Source organism: Echiichthys vipera (genome assembly GCF_963691815.1).
Source record: "Echiichthys vipera genome assembly, chromosome: 7".
NCBI classification, from domain to species: domain Eukaryota; kingdom Metazoa; phylum Chordata; class Actinopteri; order Perciformes; family Trachinidae; genus Echiichthys; species Echiichthys vipera.
The window spans coordinates 14,596,199-14,619,502 of record NC_139832.1 but is presented as its reverse complement, the minus strand read 5'-3'; the positions used below and the strand labels follow the sequence as shown (position 1 = coordinate 14,619,502).

General features: G+C 39.5%; 1 protein-coding gene across 1 annotated transcript; it reads left to right on the top strand.

The window, feature by feature from the left end:
- The first annotated feature begins 4,447 nt into the window (after nt 1-4,447).
- rfx7b (regulatory factor X7b) lies at nt 4,448-19,913 on the top strand. The gene is made up of 10 exons (XM_083916815.1): nt 4,448-4,765; nt 7,234-7,267; nt 10,042-10,128; nt 10,562-10,599; nt 10,690-10,812; nt 10,916-11,035; nt 11,524-11,605; nt 11,704-11,911; nt 13,333-13,628; nt 13,729-19,913. The coding sequence occupies exons 1-10, from the start codon at nt 4,638-4,640 to the stop codon at nt 17,077-17,079; spliced, it is 4,467 nt and encodes a 1,488-aa protein (XP_083772941.1). The 5' UTR covers nt 4,448-4,637; the 3' UTR covers nt 17,080-19,913.
- Nucleotides 19,914-23,304: the final 3,391 nt, after the last annotated feature.

The following is a 23,304-nucleotide window of genomic DNA, read 5'->3' as shown; positions in this document are numbered from 1 at the left end:
TTAACAAGCCAGAAAATGATGAGGTTTGATGGATGTGTGTTTGTGTGTGTGTGTGTGTGTGTGTGTGTGTGTGTGTGTGTGTGTGTGTGTGTGTGTGTGTGCGCGCGCGTGTGAAACGATATGGAGAGAAGCCAAAAGTGTCAAGAATCTCCAAATTTTGACAAGTTACACCAGCAACAATCATAATTAAAGCATGTTAGGTATGTGAGAAAATGTTTTACAATATCAGTTCACAAAACACCCAATGACGTTTCAGTCATTCAGGCCACAACTAAATTAACAATATAATCCTAAAACTTGACATAAAGCTTCTGTTTTACTCCAGTTCATAGTTTTCCTGTTTATAAAACCAAAACCCAAGGCCCAAGAAATACTGACTTGTAAATTCAATGTTTAGTACGATAAATGAAAGTTCGGTTTGAATGCTGTCCACCAGGGGTGCAAAGCTCAAGTCCACATTTTGCATTGAAGAGTAGGGGAGAGCGGGGACAGTTGGGACAGGGTCTTTTTAGCAAGCAGCTACACCTCTGTCATTCACCATGCTCATACTCAGCCACACCCTTTTCACTTTTATATCACAGTAGAGACCTTTTCCTCACATTTTATTCACAGTTTTGAAATCTACTACCTGCAAGTACATTTTTGGCTCTGTTGTTAATTTTCTTTTACCAAACTGTTTTAGTTATACCACATAAAAACATATTGTTGGAAAGCTTATCTTCTGGTCTATCAGTTGATGGTTTAAACTGTCAAATGTTCTGCTGGTATCAAGCACAGGGGTCCAAAGTGTGTCTGCTCTCACTGTGATGTTTGGGACAGTATTGTTCATACTTCCTACTTTGTTACAAATCAACAAAAACAGAGAAAAAACAAGACAACTTGTTTTCAAGACAGCTTTTTCTTATTAAATAAGACCCACTGCAAAGTCGCTGTGTGAACTTTTACACAAATTACAGACCCCTACCATATGTCAGTGAAAATATAATAATGCAAATGTTTCTTTTTGTCAAAGAAATGTGTGGAAAAAAAGGCTTTAAACATTGAGATAATGTGGTCAGTTAGTCACCAATTAATCTGGTCTTTGTGAAAGTAAAAGCACAGTGTAAAATACTCTGTTAAAAGTAATGTTACATAAGTAATATACTTATTAGCATCACAAGTTGTTAGGTAATTGTTTAAAAAGACTGACACTGGGTGAATATTGGTTTGAAGGCTACATAATAGCATTAGGATAGTTGTTTGAGTTGTATACATGATAAATAGGATTTAATAGTTTGAGTTATGGAGACGGAGTAGGACCATATAAGGGAAAACTTCTTCCTACTCCCTTTTTGATACGTAATCATGTGTATATTGAGAGTTTGTTTAAATTCCCTGTTGATTTTGTTGTTTTCTTTTTTGTTTATAAATTGTTACATGTTTGCAAGAAAGAAAGAAAGAAAGAAAATATATGTGCTGAGTGATAAAATGTGTGCATAATGCAGAATGGCCCATTTCAAAATAATTATAAACTATTAGTTGTGATTCATTATGCATCACATTGCTGTTGTAACTGGCAAAGATGGTTCTAATTTTGATTACCATTAAATTATAACTTTTAATAATGCATCATTATGTATTATTTGCGATGTATAGCCTAATTTATCCGAATCTACAAAGTAACTACACTACAGTTATCAAATAGCCTAAATGTTATGGATTAAAAAGTAGGCTACAATAGCATAAAAGTAGAAAACTACTTGAGTAAATATTTGTACCACCGTTTTTGAAGTTGTAAACCTTGACGTGTGACCTGCATTCTTCAAAGACTGATCATCAGCTTCTTAGTCACTGCAAAGGACAAAATAAAACAACAAAAAAACAATCACATAATGTTCTAAGAGACATTAAATAAACAAAACCGGAGCATAGCAACTTAGTCCTAAAAAACTAAACAGAAACCAAACAGCAATTTTATATTTACCCCTGTTGTTCCTGTTATTCTTATCTTAAAAGTCACTGTAAACTTGTCCATACATGCCCGTACCCGTGTGTGTGTGTGTGTGTGTGTGCGTGTGTGTGTGCGTGCGTGTGTGCGTGCGTGCGTGCGTGCGTGTGTGTGTGTGTGTGTGTGTGTGTGTGTGTGTGTGTGTGTGTGTGTGTGTGTGTGTGTGTGTGTGTGTGTGTGTATTACTGTCGTGCATTATGTTTCATGATCATGCTGTCAGTGGAGTAACATTACCTCTGTCCATCAACAGATGGCAGCATACAATAAGTAATGATGGAAGAATTTACTTGTGTCTTGTTTTTCTTGACCTGGTGGCTTAATTTCTCTATATTTCCACATTTATATTTTCATGAAGACGATACATTACTGGTTATTAGAAGGTTTAAAAACTTCAATTATAATCAAATTATCTGGATGTGCAATGTATGCGATTTTTCAGCAGGTTTACTGGTGTGACATAACGTTATATTTAGGCTATATCTGGCACAGACAATCTCAATCCAATTCATCCGCTCAGGTTCTTTTTTTTAGGCCAGCTGTGTCTCAGATTTCAGCCGAAGGAAAAAATAGCTGTGTGATGAACAATCTGTGTTGGTATTTTAGCTGGACCTCACTGAGAGTGTGATCATATGTTCATTCCATAAAAAACATTTTGGTGGGTGCTTTAATCGATACACGCGCTGGTAAATGACCGGTTTACATGATGAAGTGATATCATCCTGGCTGTTTACCCGTCATTGTCACTATCTGATCGACCAGCTTCCTGCAACAGCGCCCCTGCCGGCTGACAGCGGAACTGCAGCGCACAGCCCTGCGTCAAGTTACAGCAAACACGATGAAAAACTCCGTGAGGGTTTTTAAATTAAAACTGTGAGAATGAAATGCGCCGTAACAGTGAACACAACAGGACAAGGATGTATATATTTATCAGCAAATGTGTCTGCTTATAGTTTATAGGAGTTCACCTCAAATGAAACACACGCATTTACTTTCACATACACTTTTTTCTTGTAGTTAGGTTAAAATGTCTTTGTATAGTTGCACTGTCGTTATTTGCTGCTCTGTGTGCCCTGAATTGCCCCCCGGTGACAAATAAAGTTTTTTGAATTGAATTGAATTGAATAAGTTTGCAACCAGTGATTAACTTTAATACCAATTCATCTGACTTAAAAAAATAATAATCATTTTGTCTTTAAAATATCAGAACATTTGTATTATAAATAGTCCAAGATGACATATCCAAATGACTGATGCGTTTGTTTTTTTCTTCCAACTAACTGCCTAAATAACACCTAAATATATATTAGTTTATATTCACTAACTAAATTGATAAATAGATTGTCAAAATAGTTGAAAAATTCATTTTATATTGATCGACTACTCAGATACTGATTCCATCATTTCAGCTCTTCTTTCAAACAGTCCTTGTTGGGCATACTTTGATATAAATACTATATATACTTTATATATACTGCTCATGCACTCATGTACTTATATACTCATAGACTCTGCCAGCAAAAAACAGCAAGCAAAAAAATATTACTGCAAGCAAAAACTCTTCTGCTCATGTTAGTATTGTTTTCAGATTCAGATTTATTAATATATTTAAAACAGAGACAGTGCATAGCAATATATATTTACATGTTAATGTGTAAGACTGTAGCCAGTAGCTATTTTTCATCTTTAGTCCCTTTAGCAAGCTGATGTTAAATAAACAAGTTAAACTCATCAAAACACAATCAATCAATGAGAAAAACAAAACAAAACAAATAATAAAATAAGACAGCAAGTGTGAACCTATCCTTAAAATGGCAAAAGTTTATGGAGGACTAAACATGGCTCAAGTCTCAATAAATAAATAAATAAATGCAAAAATACATGTAGAAATAAATAGAGGAATGAATAAATAAACACATAAATAAATAAATGCTGAAATAAATGTATAACTAAATAGAGGACTGAAAAAATAAATAAATGCAGAAATAAATACATAAAACAGACATAAATAAATGCTGAAATACATGAATAAATAAATAAATAAATGCAAATTTACAAACATACACACAGAAAGAGTAAATAGAGTAAATAAAAAGAAGACATTAAAAGGGTATAAATATAGAATATAAAATATAAATATAAAATATAAAATAATGAATTATTAAATCATTATTTTATTTATTTATACATTTATGTATTTATACATTAATTAATGTATTGATTTATTTCTGTATTTCTGTATTTTTTTATTAATTGAGACTTAAGTCATGTTTAGTCCTCCGTAAATTGTATGCTTTTATTTTGAAGGCACACTCCCCATGTATTTCCGGGCTCGTGTGCGGTTCCTGTCTGTAACTTGACGCAGGCGCAGCTCGTCTGTAGCTGCTGCTGAGCTGCTGCTGCAGGCGTGCTATTTGCGGCAGCGGAGAGACCTCTGCGAAATGCCTTTTGTATTCCCGGGTGTTTTTTTTGGTTTAGTTTTGTGTTTTTGCGAGGGTCACATCACAATGTTCGTAGCCATGCTCTGCGGTGGATTCAGCGGGCTGTCCTAGCTGACTGAGCCGCTCCAGCAGCGGTGGGTCCGGTGCAGCGCACAGCCGGGGATGAGGCCTACTTGTTAAAGCTCCCCCACCACCACCACCCCTCCATCGTGATGGCTGATGATCAACAACAACCTGGTCAGAAGCCTGCCTCGGGATTAGGCTCTCTTCCAGCGCTGGTGCCAGGACTCCAGGGGCCCGAGGCTAACGCGTTACAGTTCAAAATAAAGAATTCAATTTGGTAAGGATGAAAAATAACCCTCAAGCAGCCACACTTGTCCTTTTCGCTGTAGCAGTAGCCTCGTAATTAGCGTGCCTAGCTGTGGAGAGGCAGGGAGGCTGAGTGCTGCACAAAGCGGCTGCAAAATAACACGAGTGCTCCCGTGCAACCCGGAGACATTTAACGGTAAATACGGTAACAGCGAGGGAAACTACTCCGCCTGCTATCCTTTTAATGCATTAATTACACGCTAACGTCTGGTTTATCTCAGCAGTAGTGACTAAAATCCTTAGCATCGAGCCATAGGAGGCCATGTGATAGATGACACTAAAATCCACCGGTGGTGCTGATGCTCGGGATGACAGGTGTCAAACCCAGACAGCTCCACAGAGGGACAGCCTCGCACTGATTTGATGCTGCTAATAACAATACACAAGAGTCTCCTTTAATAATGGTGTAGTTTGTGCATGTTTAGTTTTCTGCAGTGGATTTGGAAATGATTAAAACTCAATTATTTCTGTTTGATTTCATATCACCATGCAGTGAATGTGACCAAATAACTAGACATTTTATTATCTTTATACAGGCTTTCTACTCAGATGTTATGACAGTCAGTGGTTTTTGGAAACAATTCAAACAGCATTCATATTTTTGCACACTTTACAGATGCAATTTCAAATGGACTAAATGTACTACGTATGCAGTAATCCATAATGACAGAGTGAAAACGTGTTTCAGAGGTTGTTGTTTCTTACACAAGTATTCAGAGTCTTTGTCATGCATCCTTTGGCGCACCTGCTTTGATTATCCTTGATACCTCCAGGGACTTGTCTGAAATCCCTATTAACACCTATCAACTAAATGGTGCAGTATATTTACTGTGCACACCATATTATTATGCATGTCCAAACTCTGACTCGGAAATTTATAGTGGCCTAAAAAACTCACCAGTGGGCCTTTTTTTTTTCTTTTTTTTTTTGCAGAGGACGTAGGAAAAGCACATTTGTAAATATTAAAATGGCTGAATCCCATTCAGCTGCTTCAAGTTCAAGTTTTTGCTAAGTCTTGCTAGGACACATAAATACAATAAAGCCATTGTTGATGTTATAATGGGGGCCTTTACGATCATGACAAGTTAATTTAATGTGTCATGGGAAAAGGCCATTGGATCCGTGTCCCCCCCATGCAATTTACTGCATGTTACAGATGCAAACATTTAAATGGTGCGGCACTCCACCTGCCAATGATGGCGCAAAATGATGATAATTCATAATTGTTAAACATCTCAATTCACTGCTCACTCTGCAATAAACTATTGGGGCTCGATTGAAGCTCTCCTGCAGAAACTCAAATGACTGGACGTGATTTAAAAAGGCACACACACGTGAGTGTGTATGAGATCGCACAGTTCACAGGGCTTTTCAAACCATGCAATGATGTCCGAGGAAGTCTCTCTGGTCCTCCGCAGTTGTCAATTGATGTTGGGCATTTCCAAAGCTCAAAATGTTCCCAGCAGCACAGCGGGCTCCATCTTTGTGAAATATAAGAAGTTTGGAAGTGACAGGACTCTTCCTAGAGCTGGTCCAACTCGAGGCAAGGAGGGTCAGGGTCAGGGAGGTGACAAAGAGTCCTGGGGCCGTGGAGAACAGGTACTGGGTACTGCTCATAACCTGGCTAAAACAATAAAGCATCATGGATTATTGTGAGTGGTCAGCATCGTGTTCCACTGCGAAAGGGACGTGGAGGCTTGTTAGAAGCAATGGAAGAATGAATGCAGCCAAATAGAAAAAGAACCTTGAAGTAAACCTCCTCCAGAGCGCACACAACCACAGAGGTGAAGGGTTACCATTCATTACATAAGTCTCTGAATGTCCTTGAATGACCCATTTAACGCCCAAAAAATATCTGTGGAGGGACCTGGAGAGGAGTTCACCCACTTCCCATTCAATCTGAGGATCTGCCAGGAAGAAGACTTGAAGCTGTCATTTCTGTTTATTCTTAAAGAAGGGTCTGAATTCTTAAACAAAAGAGAGATTTGGATTTTAAATTCATTTGCAACCCATTCTGAAAGAGGTTTTTGCTGTTTTTGAATTGTTTATTGTATGTAGATTAATGATCACAAAGTACATTAAATCTCTTTTGAATTGAAAATTGAAAATGTACAACAAAGTGTCTGAATACTCTCCAAAGCCGCTGCACATCACATCTGAGTAGATAACAAACAAGATACGTTGTCTTTATTTCATTGTCTGTACGTGATGCAGCACATCTGATTCTGTGGGATAATTTAGGATATTTAGAAAATAATATTTAAAAAATAAACTACAGTTGTAAAAAATAAGTTAATATATTGACTGATCGATGTCTATGTAGAAACTCTAGTAACAAGTTTTCTTACAAAGAAAACTGGTGAATATGCATCAGTGTTATTTTAACCCAAGTAATATTTATTCTCACCTCTTACTTTTGCTTTTTTCCCTCATTTTTAGCAAATCTGTACAATCAAAAGTGGACAGCATATTGGTGAGTATCCACGACAGACCGTACTTGTACAGACCAAGCCTCTGTTATTTGTTACCAGTTCTCTGCTATCTACTCTTTATTAGTGGATCATAAGGACAGGTATGAATGTGAAGTCGTCCTACTATATAACTAAACTGGAACAACAATAGATACAAAATATATTTTGTGATAACACTAAAAAAATCTATAAATATTAATAGAAATAACAGTAGTGTACATTATATTGGCCTGTAAATGCACATGGACCAATTTTCTTTTTTTCTTGCAGTATACAATGGAACACAATTTTGGCATTTACAAAAAAATGTTGATATTTAAAAGTCTATTTATGCACATTTAGTTGTGGATTAGGGATGCATAATATATATTGGTAAACATGCACACACATACATACTGTGTGTGTGTATATATGTATATGTATATGTATATATATATATATATATATACATATATATATATATACATTATCATGTATTATTCAATTAATGACATTATAGCCAGTAAATTATCTGCTGATACTGCAAAGCCCGAGTGTTTTCATTGACCTACGCATCTTCACACCTCGACACAGCAGGTGGAAGCATGCACCTTAAAAGTTGGTTTACGATCCGCCAGTAACCATGCATTGAGTAAACATTGACATGCCTGATTGTACACATCATGTCAAAGCATTTTATTTGAATTTTAATGCGAAATGCACTATAAAAGCCAAAGAATGCTTGTGAAGATTTTTTTGATGTCCTTTTTATTAGAAAAGATACATGAACATTTGAAGAGTCAGAACTGTTTGTTGTTGTTGTGGCTGTTGTTGTTGTGTTGTTGTGACATGGTAGTGACGTCAGTTAGATTTGGTTAGGTTACTGAATATCTAATCATCCATCTTTGCCCAATACATCTTAGCTTTTCTTACCTTTGGGCATGCATAAACTATGAAGTTCTTTTTGAAATACAAAATGTGAAATTATCGGTGAGCTTATCAGTATCAGCCATGACAAGCAGGTAATTATCAGTATAAGCTGATAAAACCCATATCGTGCATCTGTAGGATTTATCTGAAGTGGCCGACAACACACGAGTAACAACTCCATTTTAGTGACATCAAAGCTACATGATGAAGTTTTGTCAATATTTACTTTATAATAAAAAATACAGAGCATTCAAAGTTTCTAATTAATTTCAGAAAGTCTATCTTATTTTTGACAGATGTCGGCAGACAGGTCTAGTCCCTTTCAATGTGTAAGCACTCCAGATGCTTGCACGTTGACACTGTTGCACACAACACGTCACTGGGGAAAATAAAAGACTGTGTCTCACGTGTAAATATATATAACACTGTGGAGACAAAATACTATGAACATTTGCAGTAATAATATTTAGGGGTGGGTGAAATGTATACAATCTTCTATCACCATATATTTAATCTTATATCAAGATGTATTTTATATATTACAGTACACATAACACATTTTTTTGGTAGATTGAAAAAAACAGCCATTTTGGCTTATCCAGTGAATTATTATTATTAAAAAACTGCCAATTCAAAATACATAATCATCATAACAGAAGAATATGCCAGTATCCTCAGAAGTCATTTTCATTTTCCCCACAATGTAAATTGTCATATTGCCTAAAAAAAATAAATAAAATCAACTTGATTTGACTCCATTCTTCTCAATAAAAAATTAAACATATTTCCTTAATTTATATGGATACCGTTTTCAAAAAAATGGAATAAATATGTGGAGGCATAGGGACAGTTCAAACCACAGTCAGTGATACAACATTATGGCCTTGGATACTGGGATTTAATTGTTAGGTCTGTTTGAATTGTTTGAAAATAAACATAAATACCACACGTATATTGCATTTGACCTGCAATATACAGGTTGCGCTTGCATCATGTAGCTGTAGGATGGTTCCTGCACCTTAGACATATGATTTTGTAAATGTTGCCTAGGTTACCGGTATAGGTTGATGAAGATGTAAAGACCGTCTTAGAAAATCCAAGAAAACATTTAAGGGGATGGTGCTAAAAGATCCAACCCTGGTATTAGCAGAGAATAACTAATTCACTTTACTGTATGCTTGTAGCGATGGAGTGTAGTAAATTGCGTTTCCATATACTGCTAATTGGCTGACAGCTCTCACCTCATTCATTTAAGTATTGGTTCCCCTAGCAACAGAGGAAAATAGTAAAGCTATAAGATGAGTCCATTCTTCCAAACCATTTGAAAAGCAGTTGAGGTGGACTCATTAGGATGGAGGTTGTGTGCAACTGTCATTCCCGTGTTGCATTTTAAAATGCTAAATTCTGATTTAGATAGCCTAAATTTTCTGCGGACATGTTGTTTGTATTTGAGATGCTCTCTTTTGTTTTGTGTTATAAATCCTCGCTGAGTTACTGACTGGAATGTGTGTTGACTGTTGTTTACCATAATGTTGAATATTTGTTTAGGAGTTTTCAGTATTTTTTGGCAGTGCACTACAACATATGTGATCTCATTTATTTTTATATTATTTTTCTTTAGTTTTTATTATGTATATGCAATCTATTTATACATTGTATTTTTTTGTTTTTATCATTGTTTTATTGTTTTTTTATTTTGTCTTTAAACATCAAGAAAGATAAGTTATCTTTTTCAAAGGCATCTTTTGGCATAATTATGCAACCATAATCATGTATACATTTAAAGGTTCTGTTGGGGGAAATTATTTCTTCTTTCTTTTATATGAATAACCTGTGTTTCCTTTTGTGGTCATTTTATTTTTTACAGCAAGATGTTGAGAAGTTTACAGACATCGAAAAACTCTACCTCTACCTGAAGTTGCCTTCTGGTCCTAGCAGTGGCAATGATAAAAGGTATGACACAGACACACACACAGGCGCACACACACACTTAACTCAAGTTTTCCTCTTTGCTCTTTGGCCTTTTTTTTTGACTCACACACACATGGCTGCTATGTTGTGGCTCTCATTACATTATTGGCACTGTTGTCTCATTGCTTGTCAGAAGATCAAATCACTATCCACTGGCTACTTCGCAGACAGTTTAGACTGCTAGCTCCTATAAATTAAGTTGAATTTCAAGTTTTTGACATTTTTGGGGGGTTATTCCTCACTGGTGAGTTTTTTTTAATAATGCAAAATTACATTGATTTTTCCGCTGTATGATTGATTATCATTATGAAGCAAACCACTGATCTATGTAGATTCTTGCTATACCTAGCTGTCTGTGTTTCATTTGTTTCCCCATATCTATTCATCACCCCAACCCCCCAATTCTGCCCATTTGGACTGAGAATGAGAGGGGGTCCTCCACTCCTGGATTATGGTATTAAAGTTTCTGTATTAACAAGAAATGATGCGTACAAATTGAGGACACTGCCTCACCAGATTTATTCTTCTTGTGTACCAATTTCAGTGATCAGAGTTCCATGTCGTCAAGCCGTACTCAACAGATGTACGCATTCAACTGGATACGGAATCACCTAGAAGAGCACCCGGAGACTTCCCTCCCAAAGCAAGAGGTGTATGATGAATACAAGTGAGTGTGTGACCTCACTTCAGGGTCAGGGGATCAGGTAAAAGGGAGTAAAAACAGTGTGTGTTTCACTTTTAATCTTACGGAGGATTCTCTTGTCTTGCAGGAGCTATTGTGACAATCTCGGCTACAATCCACTGAGTGCAGCAGACTTCGGAAAGATCATGAAAAACGTCTTTCCTAACATGAAGGCACGTCGACTGGGCATGAGGGGCAAATCCAAATATCCTTTTATTCTGATGAACCTGCCAACAAAGTCTCCCTATGTTTTTATTTATATGTGCTTAACTTTATTCTGCCTACGTAGTTTCCAAATTGTGAGCAAGTGAGTTGATGCTGTTTGTCGAATGCACACTTGCCATTCAAGAAGAGGCCTACTGCTCATGCCTACTGCTAGCAATAAGTGGCTTTAAGTTTTAAGTTTAACAAATTACTGTGATATCACCTTATTTGATGGCACATATTGTCCACAGAAATCTAAAAATTCCAGCTTTGAATCAAGTTTAAAAACTCTTGGCTCATTGTGCCTCCTGTTCATTAAATTAAATTACATTAGCAAAATCAGGCTGCATAAAGATTGGTTCATAGATCATTTCTGCTCTTTAAGAGTCAGCTGGGTACTACTGTTTTCTAATCGAGACTAAAGGCAAATGTTGTTTGAGTCATTAACAATTTGAATAATATGTTTCAGACACCTTAACTCCTTCTCACATACTGTTATAGCGGGTTAAGAAAGAAAGCTTTTGTTCACATGCCGTCCTTACCCAACCTGGATCTGCAGAAATCTGGTGATGGGGTAAGTTACATTGCAAAAAAAAAACCCACACAGTAAATATCTTGTTTGACTTTTAAAAAATGGTCTGATGCCCATCTACCTGCTGCTCTCGTATGTAGTGTGAGCTGATGGAGTCTACTGGTCAGTCCCCAAGCGCTGAGGATGAAATGAGATCTGCAGCCTGTGGACTGGTGTGTGAGTGGGCACAAAAAGTCCTGAGTCGTCAGTTTGACAACGTGGAGGACCTGGCCCGCTTCCTGCTCAATAGCCACTACATTGGTACTAAGTCCATGGCTGCACTCACTGTTATGACAGGAGCACCCACAGGTAAATATGTCCCCGGACATGCAGGTGTTGTGTACACTGTTGTCTCCCTCTTAGTGTGTATACTGCACATCATACTTCACAGCATCATGTTGAGGACTGATATGTTAAAGGAGCAGTGTGTAGGTTTTAATGACATCTAGCGGTAAGGTTGCAGATTGCAACCAACTGAATACCACTTTCCTCATCCCTTCCTTTCCAGTGTGTAGAGAACTTACAGTGGCCTTCAGGTGACATAAAAACATGAAACAGCACACAAAAGGCCCACTTTAAAGCCAGTGTTCAGTTAATGGGCTCTGTGGAAGACACGCTGCACCCTATGTAGACATATAGGGCTCATTCTAAGCTAATAAAAACTCTATAGTTTAAGGTGACTATACACTAATGAGAACAGAGGTATGAATATTATATTCCAGTTCTACCAATAGATAACACAAAAATCACACACTGCTCCTTTTTGTTGTAAATTTGTTGTCTGCATTTGTGATTTTGTTCCTCCTGATGTGTGTCATGATAATCACTACTGGACAGCATGGTTTATACATCAAGGCCCTGAAGTGTTTTTTTTGTGTGATTAAACATGCACATAGTTGCCAGCTGGCCACAGTGCTGAAAATGGAACTAAGTTAATTCAGCTGTCTGTAACCCATGTCACAATATACTTGATAATGATGTCCGTAATACTTTCCTTGCTTAAATTTGGCTCTGCAACTCCAGAACTATTGAAACCATCACTGGTTTGAAGTGCTTTGTTCTCACTAGCTTTATTCCCACAGCCTGTTGGTTGCGGGGCTGTTGCGCTTTTATTACGCCCCACCGTCTGTGTTAAAGATACACACGGAATGGAGGGACAATCTGTTGTGCCTCTGGGCCGACAGCAGAGGTAAACACAGAGTCAAAACAGCACCGAACCAATGTTTGTGTGAATGGGAAAGCCGGCAGGACTGAATGACACACAGTAGTGATGTTTGAGTCGACCCATAGGCAGGTCAAACTGTGACAGCAGCATTCAGAGTACCCTAAGTTATTAATAACTGAATCGTTGCGTTCAGTACTCCACCATCTCTTCCCCTCTTTCTTTTCTCTCTAACACATGCCACGGTGCTGCACTCACTCCATCTTTGTACTTCTCTCTCTCAACAGTTGTGCTACTATAATGCATAAAGTTGTGGGTCAGGCTGGGTTTGAGCGGTTGATTGACAGTGTGGATCGGCTCACACACACTAGACTCCAACGCTTCTTTTGCGTCTGGAAAGCCAGCGTTCTCTGTGAAAAAACAACTGGGGCGGCTTTACAACACCCGTGGGTCTATATAGTGTAACTTTATTGTTGCGCTGTTACAGAATCTCTCTGTGAAAAGGCTACTGATTGTATCCATTCTGATCATAATTCTTTGGGGGGGGGGTTATTCTTCTCTTTGATAGGAATGAAGACGCCAACTCCAGCCTCTGCATTTGTTCCAACAGCTGAGGCAAACTCTTTCCAGCCCCAGGTGAAGACCTTGCCCTCTCCCTCTGTTGATGCAAAGCAGCAACTGCAGCGTAAGATTCAGAAGAAGCAGCAGGAGCAGAAGCTCCACTCACCCCTGCCCAGTGACGCCCAGGTCAAGAGAACGGAGGCCAGTACCCCCGGCCCCACCATTCCCTGTGGCAGCCCTGCTCTGCTCTCCCCTCAGCCCACCATAGGCATCGTGGTAGCAGCTGTCCCCAGCCCAGTCACGGTATGTGTCTGGCTGAATGTTTCCCTAATTATACTTACTATTCTATAATTTGAAAAATGTGCCAAAATGTAATTTTATTGTCACCATTTTCTTTTCCCAGGTACAGAGAGGGAGGCAGCTGATGACTTCGCCCAGCCCTGTAGGGACAACAGAGGGGAAAGTGTTGCCTGTAAACTTTCAAGTGGTCACTCAGTCTCTTAAACAGTCGCCCAAACATCCCCAAAATATCTCTGCTAGTCCTGTGGGTGACCGGCTGGCACGACACGGTACACGGTACGCACAAATTCTGCCCAAGCCCTCCGCCACCAGTGCCATCACGCTGCGCTCACCCCCCACCTTGCTCATCACCAACAGCCCCATAAAAACTGTGATGCCAACTCCCCACGTCAGCTCAGTCAACGTGGTGAAGATGACGGCCATTGCTCTGGCTCCCAGCAGCAGCAGCACAACCGTGCGTCCTGCCTCAGCCGGTGTGAATACCATAGCTGCTTTGGACGATTCACAGCATCCACATGGTGGGAGCTTGTTTACCCCTGCTGCAATCAGACCCAGCGCCCTAATCTCCACCCCAATCCTCTCCGACCCAAAAGTGTTGTCTGAAGCTGGAAATGACAATAACCCCACCCCTAGCACAGAGAAAACTGCTGGTGGGACCAAAGAGGAGAGAATGGCTAAGTTCAGGGCTGCCAGTGAGCCAAGCTTCCTGATTAAGTGTTCTCCCGGACCAGACAAAGGGGCGAGGGTAAAAAGTGAGCCCACATCCCCTCCCATCTTGTTAGCTGTAGCTGGGACTCAGGATAGCAATAACAGTAACTGCCATGACAGTACTTTGTACTTGACTGTTGATAATCAGAACTCCATTGGCAACACATCATCCATTGGCTCCTCCGCTGTTACCCCAACATCGAAGGATCCCTGCCTAGATGCCAAGAGCCCTAGGAAGCGCACAGGCCCAGGTGGGGATTCCCATGTGATACCTGTGAAGAGGGTGTTTATCTCCCAGCAGCCACTGTCTTTAATTGACAATCCCAAACCTGGAGTCAGTGCTGCATTGAAGAGGATCCCCAGACAGGGAACCCCTGCCAGACCGGAGAGTGCTCCCTGCAAAGTGACTATGAAACACACCTCTATAGGGCCCACGCAGATCCTTGCACTCTCTGACTCTCCCATCACGCACACTGAGGGCTCCCGAACTGTTGTCAAACCCCAGGCCTTGGTTTTGAAGCGCGCAGACCATTCTCTCAGCACTGATACCAGCACTGGAGCAGCTGGAAACACCACGTCGGATCAGGCATTGCTACGGCAGATCACCGGGGACCCTCATGCCATACCAGCCAACTCAGGAGCACACGAAGCCTCTGTGATGAGTGACTTAAAGAGCACAATATGGGAGGAAGGACAGCTTGATGAGCTTCGGAAGCAGGCATTTGCACAGCAGATACCAGCAGAACACAAACAAGCCCCTACTGACCAACTTTCCATTATAGCTCAACCCCCTGAGACCTCAGGGCAGCTCACCCTCACGCAGGAGATGGTTGACTTTGCAGGTTCTCAGCCCAGCATGGATTACTTCCCATTCAATGATGATGACATGACCCAGGACAGCATTGTGGAGGAGCTGGTCCAAATGGAAGAGCAGATGAAGCTGAAGGGTCTGTTTGGTAGCTGTGTTGATGTGTCTTTACAAGGCCAGTCAGCCAGCAGTCAAGGCTCCATCCTAGATGCTCACCAGGCCGGCAGCACCTTCTTCCACTCTGCCCACAGCAGTACCACTCCTGTTCAAACTCCCACTCCAACTCCGACTCCAACTCCGACACCCACCCCCACCTCTGAAATGACGCTCGGGCACAGCATGACAAGAGAGAGCCCCTGTTCCCGCATGGCTCCCATCACGCCTGTGGATGGAGCTATGGGTCGACACACCCCCATCAGCACGCCACTGTCTAACTGCAGCAGCAGCGTCCCCCCGAGCCCAGTGGAGTGCAGGAACCCTTTTGCATTCACCCCTATTAATTCCAGCATCACAGGTTATCATGATGCCAGTATTGTCTCCAGCAGCCCTGTTAAGCCCATGCAGAGGCCGATGGCAACACACCCTGACAAGGCTAAACTGGAGTGGATCAACAACCGCTACAACAGCAACTCTGCAGGTCCTTTGCCCAACCATAGCATTGGCATTCTGCCCAGCTACCAAGACCTGGTGGATGACCAGTTCCGTAAACCACATGCCTTTGCAATTCCTGGCCAGTCATTTCAGGCCCAGTCGAGACAGGATGCTGCTCACTTTGGCCGTTTGACCCCCATATCCCCGGTGCAGCAGCAGCAGCAACAACAGCACCAGCTGGGAACAGGTGTAACTACTCCCACTAAACAGGAGAGTTTTGCTGTGCCCGCGCCGTTAGACAACAAGGCATCAACCTCATCAACATCCAGTACTTTCCGTTGCCGCAGTGTCAGTCCTGCAGTGCGCCAGAGAAACTTCAGTGGCAACACCGGCCCTCCAACCACCACCACCACCAATACCGCCACCACCACGAGAGCCGTGGTTTCACCCTTTAACTCCCCCATTACCTCCGAGGTGCTCAGCATCCTGTCCAACAGCCAGACAGTCGGCTCTGTCCACAGCATGGTCCAGCGTAGCCAATCTGTACCCCTGAACATCATGATGCAGAGTGAGATGCTGCCTGTGCAGGGTCCGAGTAATACCGCCAAAATCACAAACGTTCTTCTCAGCAAAATGGAAGCCGATGGGGATGATTCTGTCCGTGGCCTGGGTATAAACAACCTACCCTCTAACTACACGGCCCGTATGAACCTCACACAGATCCTGGAGACCACTCCTAATTTCGCTGGAGGAACGGCTCACCAAACTCAGCTGCCTGTTAGCTCCAGCCCTGCTGCCTTTGAGCTCCAGCAGCATGGCTACCTCACCACTGGCAGTGGAGAACAGGGGAGTTTCTCAGCTGGGGACAGCCAAGCACAAGCAGGTCCTGCTGAGCAAGATCATCATCAGCAGCAGCAGCTCCAGGAGAATCCTGTGCAGACACAACCACAGCTCCTCCTCCAGAGCACACAGCAGCAGGAGGTAGAGGATGAGCAACAACAGCTGGATTTCAACAACACTGTCAAAGACTTGTTGGGGGATGATGGCCTCAACCCCAGTTCCCAGTTGGTGGGTCAGGTAGCCTCTGAGCTTAACGCTGTGGCGTCTGACTTCTCAAATGACATCAGACTGACCTCAGATCTGTCCAGTAGCATCACTGACCTTAACACTTTGGACACCAACCTGCTGTTTGATCCTAATCAACAGCAGGAACAATATGAAGACTCAACACTGGAAGAACTGAAGAACGACCCGCTTTTTCAGCAGATATGCAGTGATACTGTGAACTCTGGTTTTGACTGGCTAGAAAGCAAAGACCAGCCTACTACAGTGGAGATGTTGGGCTAATGTTATCTTTTACTCTGTATAATTTTTATGTTCTCTGTTGTTTGTTTGGTGCGTATGTAGTTTATCTGTTTTTAACTATAGTTTGTTGGGATTTGTCTGGACTTTGCCATTTGTTCTGTTAAAAGTGCCAGGCTTACCAGAAAATCTCCTCTACTGACCTTTAGTTACATCTCTCCTTTTTCCATTTGTCACCCAGAGTTTCAGTACTTAACCACTTTCCCCCTCATCTGAAATTAGAAATGTAAGCATTTCAAGTAAAAAAGTGTGAATACTTGGTGGCAGAATGCACTTACAAAGAGCAGGTTTGTATGGTATGAACATTAAGAGAACCATAATCTTCCATGTCATAACCAATCAATAATGCAATATTTGTATTTAACAGACACTTAATGATTACAGAGATAGGTAGGAAATTTGGCACTAAAGACCAAAAAATGAATGCTGTTGGATACTATTTTAAGTGTGTGCAGTTCAAGTTCAACCAAATGGAGACAATATTGGGATTGTAAGATATGCACATAATAGTTAGAGTACATTTGCCTGCCATATCTGAATATTAAAAAAGGGTGGCATCTTATGCTGCCAGGTGCTGAATTTATGACATAATCTTTATACTTTTATCATATACCAAATCAGTGGAAAACTGATTCACATCTGAGCATTGTCCAAGAATGAAATGTTCTTAAAGCCTATACTTCTTGTACTGTTTAATATCTTGTAAAGGGAGTAGATGAATCAGTAGGGAGAAGATGGGAATTCAGGCCACTTTGTGGACTATACATCGAAAAGGATCAACAACTGGCTGCCTTATTCCCAAAGACCAAGGCCTTATGCCATCTGTAGAGAGACTGTATATAGTATAATAAGAATCTTCTGAACCATCCAGAGCTTCATCATATCAAGGCAGCTGTTACTCTGATACTTTCAGTACTATTTCTTATTGTTTTTGTTTTGCAGTGTTACAATATAGATGCATATTGTATAGGCTAACGACACTGTGTGTGCCCTTATCAGTAATGGATTTAGAGGAATATGATATGCTGTCCATAAACCCATGGCAGGCACACTTTCAGTCATGTGATTTTTTTATTTTAATTTTTAGGCATGCTATACTCCCAGCTTGGATAAGAATATCAATGGTATGGAGAAGGCTTAGTTACATAGAAAGCTAGAGGCTGACATTTATGTATTGATGTCATCCTGGGATCAAGATGAAATGAAATTATGTTTGTGGAGAATCCAGCCTTATTTCCATACCAAAGATGATCTGTTTGAATAACGTAAGAGATTATTACACATAGAGACACTCCTAGTAAACATGAACAACGAGAAACGGACGGCCTCGGAGATATAAAATAATTTTATTGCATATGAGGAAAAGGGTTAAGTTGCGTAAATCTTATGTACAGTATGTAAATTTGTGAAATGGTCACTGTCCTATGTTTTATAGGTAACCATGGACCTGAAAGCATGTTGAAACCATCACTGCTAGCCAGGTAGGCTATGTGATACAGTAGGATGCTTGCTTGAGTTTTTGGCTATTGTCTATGTTGTATAAGTCATGTTTAAGCTCCATCTGTAAATAGGATAGATACATAGAGATTTGATGTATCAAGACACTATATTATGGCCATTATTCTAGCTAAGTATGTGCCATTCAAAAGAGAAAAAAAAGCTTAACAGATCTATAGACGGCAAGATACTGTATGTTGTGTGTTACATTTCTGGCTCAATGTGTCGTAAAAGTAATGCTGTCTGGTCTCGCTTGCTGATTTTCTTTTACTTTTTTTCAATTCAAAGATAATAGGTCTCTGCAGTTGCAGAAGTGATGTGTGCTTTGAGCAGGATCAATAGCATGGTATATTGAGAAAAAAAAAGTTGTGATACTGTTAGCTGGTTGCAAACATCTCTGTGACAGACATTGTGCTCAAAGCCTTTCAGCAGACACTGGAAAAAATGATTACTCATGTTTCAACAAACTTTGGAGGTTCACATTATTGCACTAAATTTTTATGACACATGGCTTTGCCACATCTTTAATGGACAAATGTAATGATGGATGCCCACAAAAAAAGTTAAAAAAAAGTATTTTTTATGACAAGATCAGTAGGGAAATTAAGTGTCAGAAAATGACTAATTGTCTTGTAGCAAAATGTGCATTAATCTCAGTGAGATACACATTTCTTACTCATTCTCATAAACGAGAATATAAAGCATTGAGGGAAAAAAGTCAAACAACCTTTTAAAACCTACATGCTCATTATGTTGATAAATGATTGTACGCACGCATGTGTGATAACTTCTGTTGTACTTTGTATTCTTGGTAACCACTGTCTTCTGTGATTTGGGCAGGTTCTGTTAACCAGACTGGCAGTGCTAGTTTCATGAGTTGCATTACTTTTATTGTGTGCTGTTTACTAAGTTAATGTTCTATATGTTCTGTTGAAGACTGTTTTCTGTTGATTTTACATATTTTTTTGCTAAATGCATTTGTGAAGAGATTTAACATTTTCTCGTGATTCTTTCTTTAACAATAAGGCACTGATATTTGAATTTGAATGAAGGAAATGCACCTCTTTATGAGTACAGGAGCTCCATCAAGCAGTGACTCTGATTCTTTACCTTTGACTGACCCAGAACCAACTCTGTTTGACTATCTTGTCCATTTCTACCAGTAGAAAAAAAAACCCTCCTCTGTGGTGTTGTCTGGTGTACTGCTTAATGTACAGTAGCTTGTTAATATTGCAAACGCGTTGTTTCTTTTTTCAATGGAAAGTACTCACTGGTGAGATTTTTAAAGTGGTTTTAAAAGCCAATAAACTTTTTTAAAGAATGTTCTTGTGTGTGTATGTGCTGATTATTTCATATTTTATCGCAGTACATTAAAAGATGCTTCAAAGCATGAGATAAAGTAACCTTATAGGGCTTAGCAGTCATTTGTAGTTTAAAAATAGTCATCATTGAAAGTTGAATTGGTTTATGTAATAGCTAAACATATTCATGTATTAGGTGTCATTATCAGTACTGTTAAAATGTCCCTGGTTAATGACAGGTTTTTAGGATAGAAATCTAGGATATCTCCAATACAAACATTGCAAAACAAAAACAAAGTTTTGATTGGACTGACCCCAGCTTGTGACATAACGGTATTGTTTTGTTTTTTTCAAATGTGATGCATGATGTTTATTTGCTTTTGGTCAAACACCACGCACTTTTTTTATATTTTAGCAGTCATGTCTATCCAAACCTCCATCATCCTTTTGGCATGAGGTTAGAGGTGATTAACTCTTCAAATGACCTCTTGGGTCAGTGGGGGGTGGCCTCTCCTATTGACACTCTCCAGCCAATCAGAGCCCAGTTCGTTGGACCTCTTCTCTGCTTTCCCAGGGCCTCGTGATATTCATAACATGTTAATGACCTTAACCCTATTGATCACAGCCAAACAGTCTAACCTTTAGCCATGTGGAGCCCAGCGGTAACCTCCACACCACAACATTTGGCAACTTGAGTCGACAGATTTCACAAGCAACACGGGATCATGTTTCCTGTTTGTAAACAGCATATCAATAACCAATAATGTAAAGCCAGGCAGCAATAAAGATTACATGTCTTGTTTATTTGCAACTAAAATCATCACTGGAGGTTTTGTCAGGGAGAAAATGCTTTTTTTTTTTGTATCCAGAAAAACATTTTTTTTCACATGTCAACTAATGCATGTCACTAAACTCTATGAAGAAGTTAATAACCATCCATGACAAATAAACTTACAACATATGTGTGTTTCCTAAAAATAATATCATTTAAATACATAATATTAGATGCATTGTGTGTTGTTACTCAATATAGAATCATTAATATAATAATTTGAAAATCTAAACTATTGAGTTAACACATTAAAGGATGCTGTTGACCTGACCGATGGTTTTGAGCCTTGAATTATAACTATAAGGCTTTGGATGATTAAATCAATAGTTAGTTCTAATCAATACATAATTACACTCTGCTCTCCTCGTTTGATTGAATATTGAAGCAGGAGGTGCATGTTATGGCAGTAATCCCTTAAAATCATTACACAACGACTCATGGATATCATTGAAAAACCAAAGTTATATAATATCTATTTGAAGGCAAAACACAGTCACCATTCTGAATGTGACGACTGCAGTTACCTACACCAATAGATGGGTGTTTTGCTGATATAGCATGGTCAGTCTCACAACTGGAGCCCATTGTATTACTATTGAATGAGGGCTGGGAGACGGGAGGGTCATTGTCAAAAGGCACGGTCGCCCGATCAATATCTGAATTAATTAGGCAGCTGACTTGCAGCCATCAATATCTCCTCATAATTACCAGGTTTTGTGGTAGAAGCAGATGCTGTTCAGGGTGACCTTATTACCATCTGTCTTTGGTAACTGATAATTCACTTCATTCATTTTATTTTGTTGTCTTAAATATCTGATACACATAAAGAATCTGATACACAGAAAATCTCACAAGGCTAAATTTCTTCTTGGGAAATAAGTGAACGCTAGTTGATCACTGAACCTGACAACAACTCAAGCTGGGGCAGAAAACCTGTGCCACAAAGACCTGGCCCATTTTCAAACTGCTGCGCAAACTTCAAACTCTTCACACACACACACACACACACACACACACACACACACACACACACACACACACACACACACACACACACACACACACACACACACACACACACACACACACACTAAATACCAGCATCACTGTCACAGCTGGTAAACAGCAGTGGCGGAAAGTACATTTTCTCAAGTACTGTTTTTATACTCAACTACATTTCAGAGGAAATATTGTACTTTTTACTCCACTACATTTATTTGGCAACTTTAGTTACTTTACAGATTAAGATTATCAATGCAAAATGCTAAAAACGCATCTCTTTCGACTGCACAGTGGCTAAGGAGATGATTTTTTTTTTTTAAAGCACTTATGTAGCACTCTATAGATCGGCTTATTTGAAGCTAACGCGCTTACTTAATAACTTGCTCTTCTGGTTTGTACCCTAATTGTTGAATGCACTTATTGGAAGTCGCTTTGGACAACTAAATTAAATGTAATAATGTACTGTAAAAATATTATCATCAAATAAAATAACATATATTGTAAAAGATTAAGCTGCACAGCAGTATATAAAGTATATACAATTAGCCACACCTTTCTCAGCTGCAACATTAAAGTGATATTTACATTAATCTGTAACTAATTATAATCTGATAATCTAATATTCTGAAATGGGCCATTCTGCATAATGAATACTTTTACTTTTGTACTTTAAGTACATTTTGATGCCAACACTTTTGTACTTACAAACATTTTGAATGCAGGACTTGTACTTGTAACTGAGTATTTATACAGTTTGGTATATACTACTTTTACTTAAGTAAAAAAGCTCTGAGTACTTCTTCCACCACCACCAGATTGCACTTTGTAATTGTAATGGAAGAGGCAAACCTCAAGAATTAGGCCTACCAAAGGGAGAGACTACAGGAACTGTCAAATAACCAAATATAACATAGATTCACATATTAGCCAACACAGACTCTTTTTGAATACTGTTAAAGAAATTTTTAATGAAATTCAATTGCTGGGCAACAACCTTGGTCCTTGTTAACTTCCTTCAGCTGATGTCATTCACATGCACTGCAACAGGAAATAAACAATGACACATTTAGAATGTTTATGTTTACGTCTTTGAAAAGGTCTAAACATATGACCCTCTTGGAGTTTCATCTCCAGGTGATGATCTAGTGGTTCTCAAACTTTGTACATGACGTACCACTTCAGAAAATATCAGGCTCTCTCATGTACCACCACTGAGATGAAAGAGAAAATACAGCAGCGTAGGCCGACACTGTCCAGCTGCAAGCAGGTTTATTCCTAATCAGAGATTAGTATTAGTAAAGAGTATTTACTGTTGACTGTGTTGACTGTCTTCAGCCATGACTTCAGTTTCAGATGGACTGCTCTAAATATTCTCCTCCTGCTCCACACTTCTCTTCCTAATAGTTCCCATTTGGAGCCATGATTGCAGTGTTTTTAAACTAATCGTTTTACCTCTGCTGGCTGATGTTGAAACAAAAATATAACAACAAATGCTGGACTTATTTTAAATAACATTTCATGGATCATGGAAGTATTGGCTTTTTGAAAAGTTGTAGTATTTTGATTTAGATTTCAATT

What these genes read in the sequence shown, in the direction of transcription:
- rfx7b (XM_083916815.1), top strand. Translation starts at nt 4,638, where the DNA reads ATGGCTGATGATCAACAACAACCTGGTCAGAAGCCTGCCTCGGGATTA. An exon ending in GCAGTGGCAATGATAAAAGG is followed by an intron (nt 10,129 to 10,561) that starts TATGACACAGAC and finishes CTGCCCATTTGG; the next exon opens with ACTGAGAATGAGAGGGGGTC. An exon ending in GAGGTGTATGATGAATACAA is followed by an intron (nt 10,813 to 10,915) that starts GTGAGTGTGTGA and finishes CTTGTCTTGCAG; the next exon opens with GAGCTATTGTGACAATCTCG.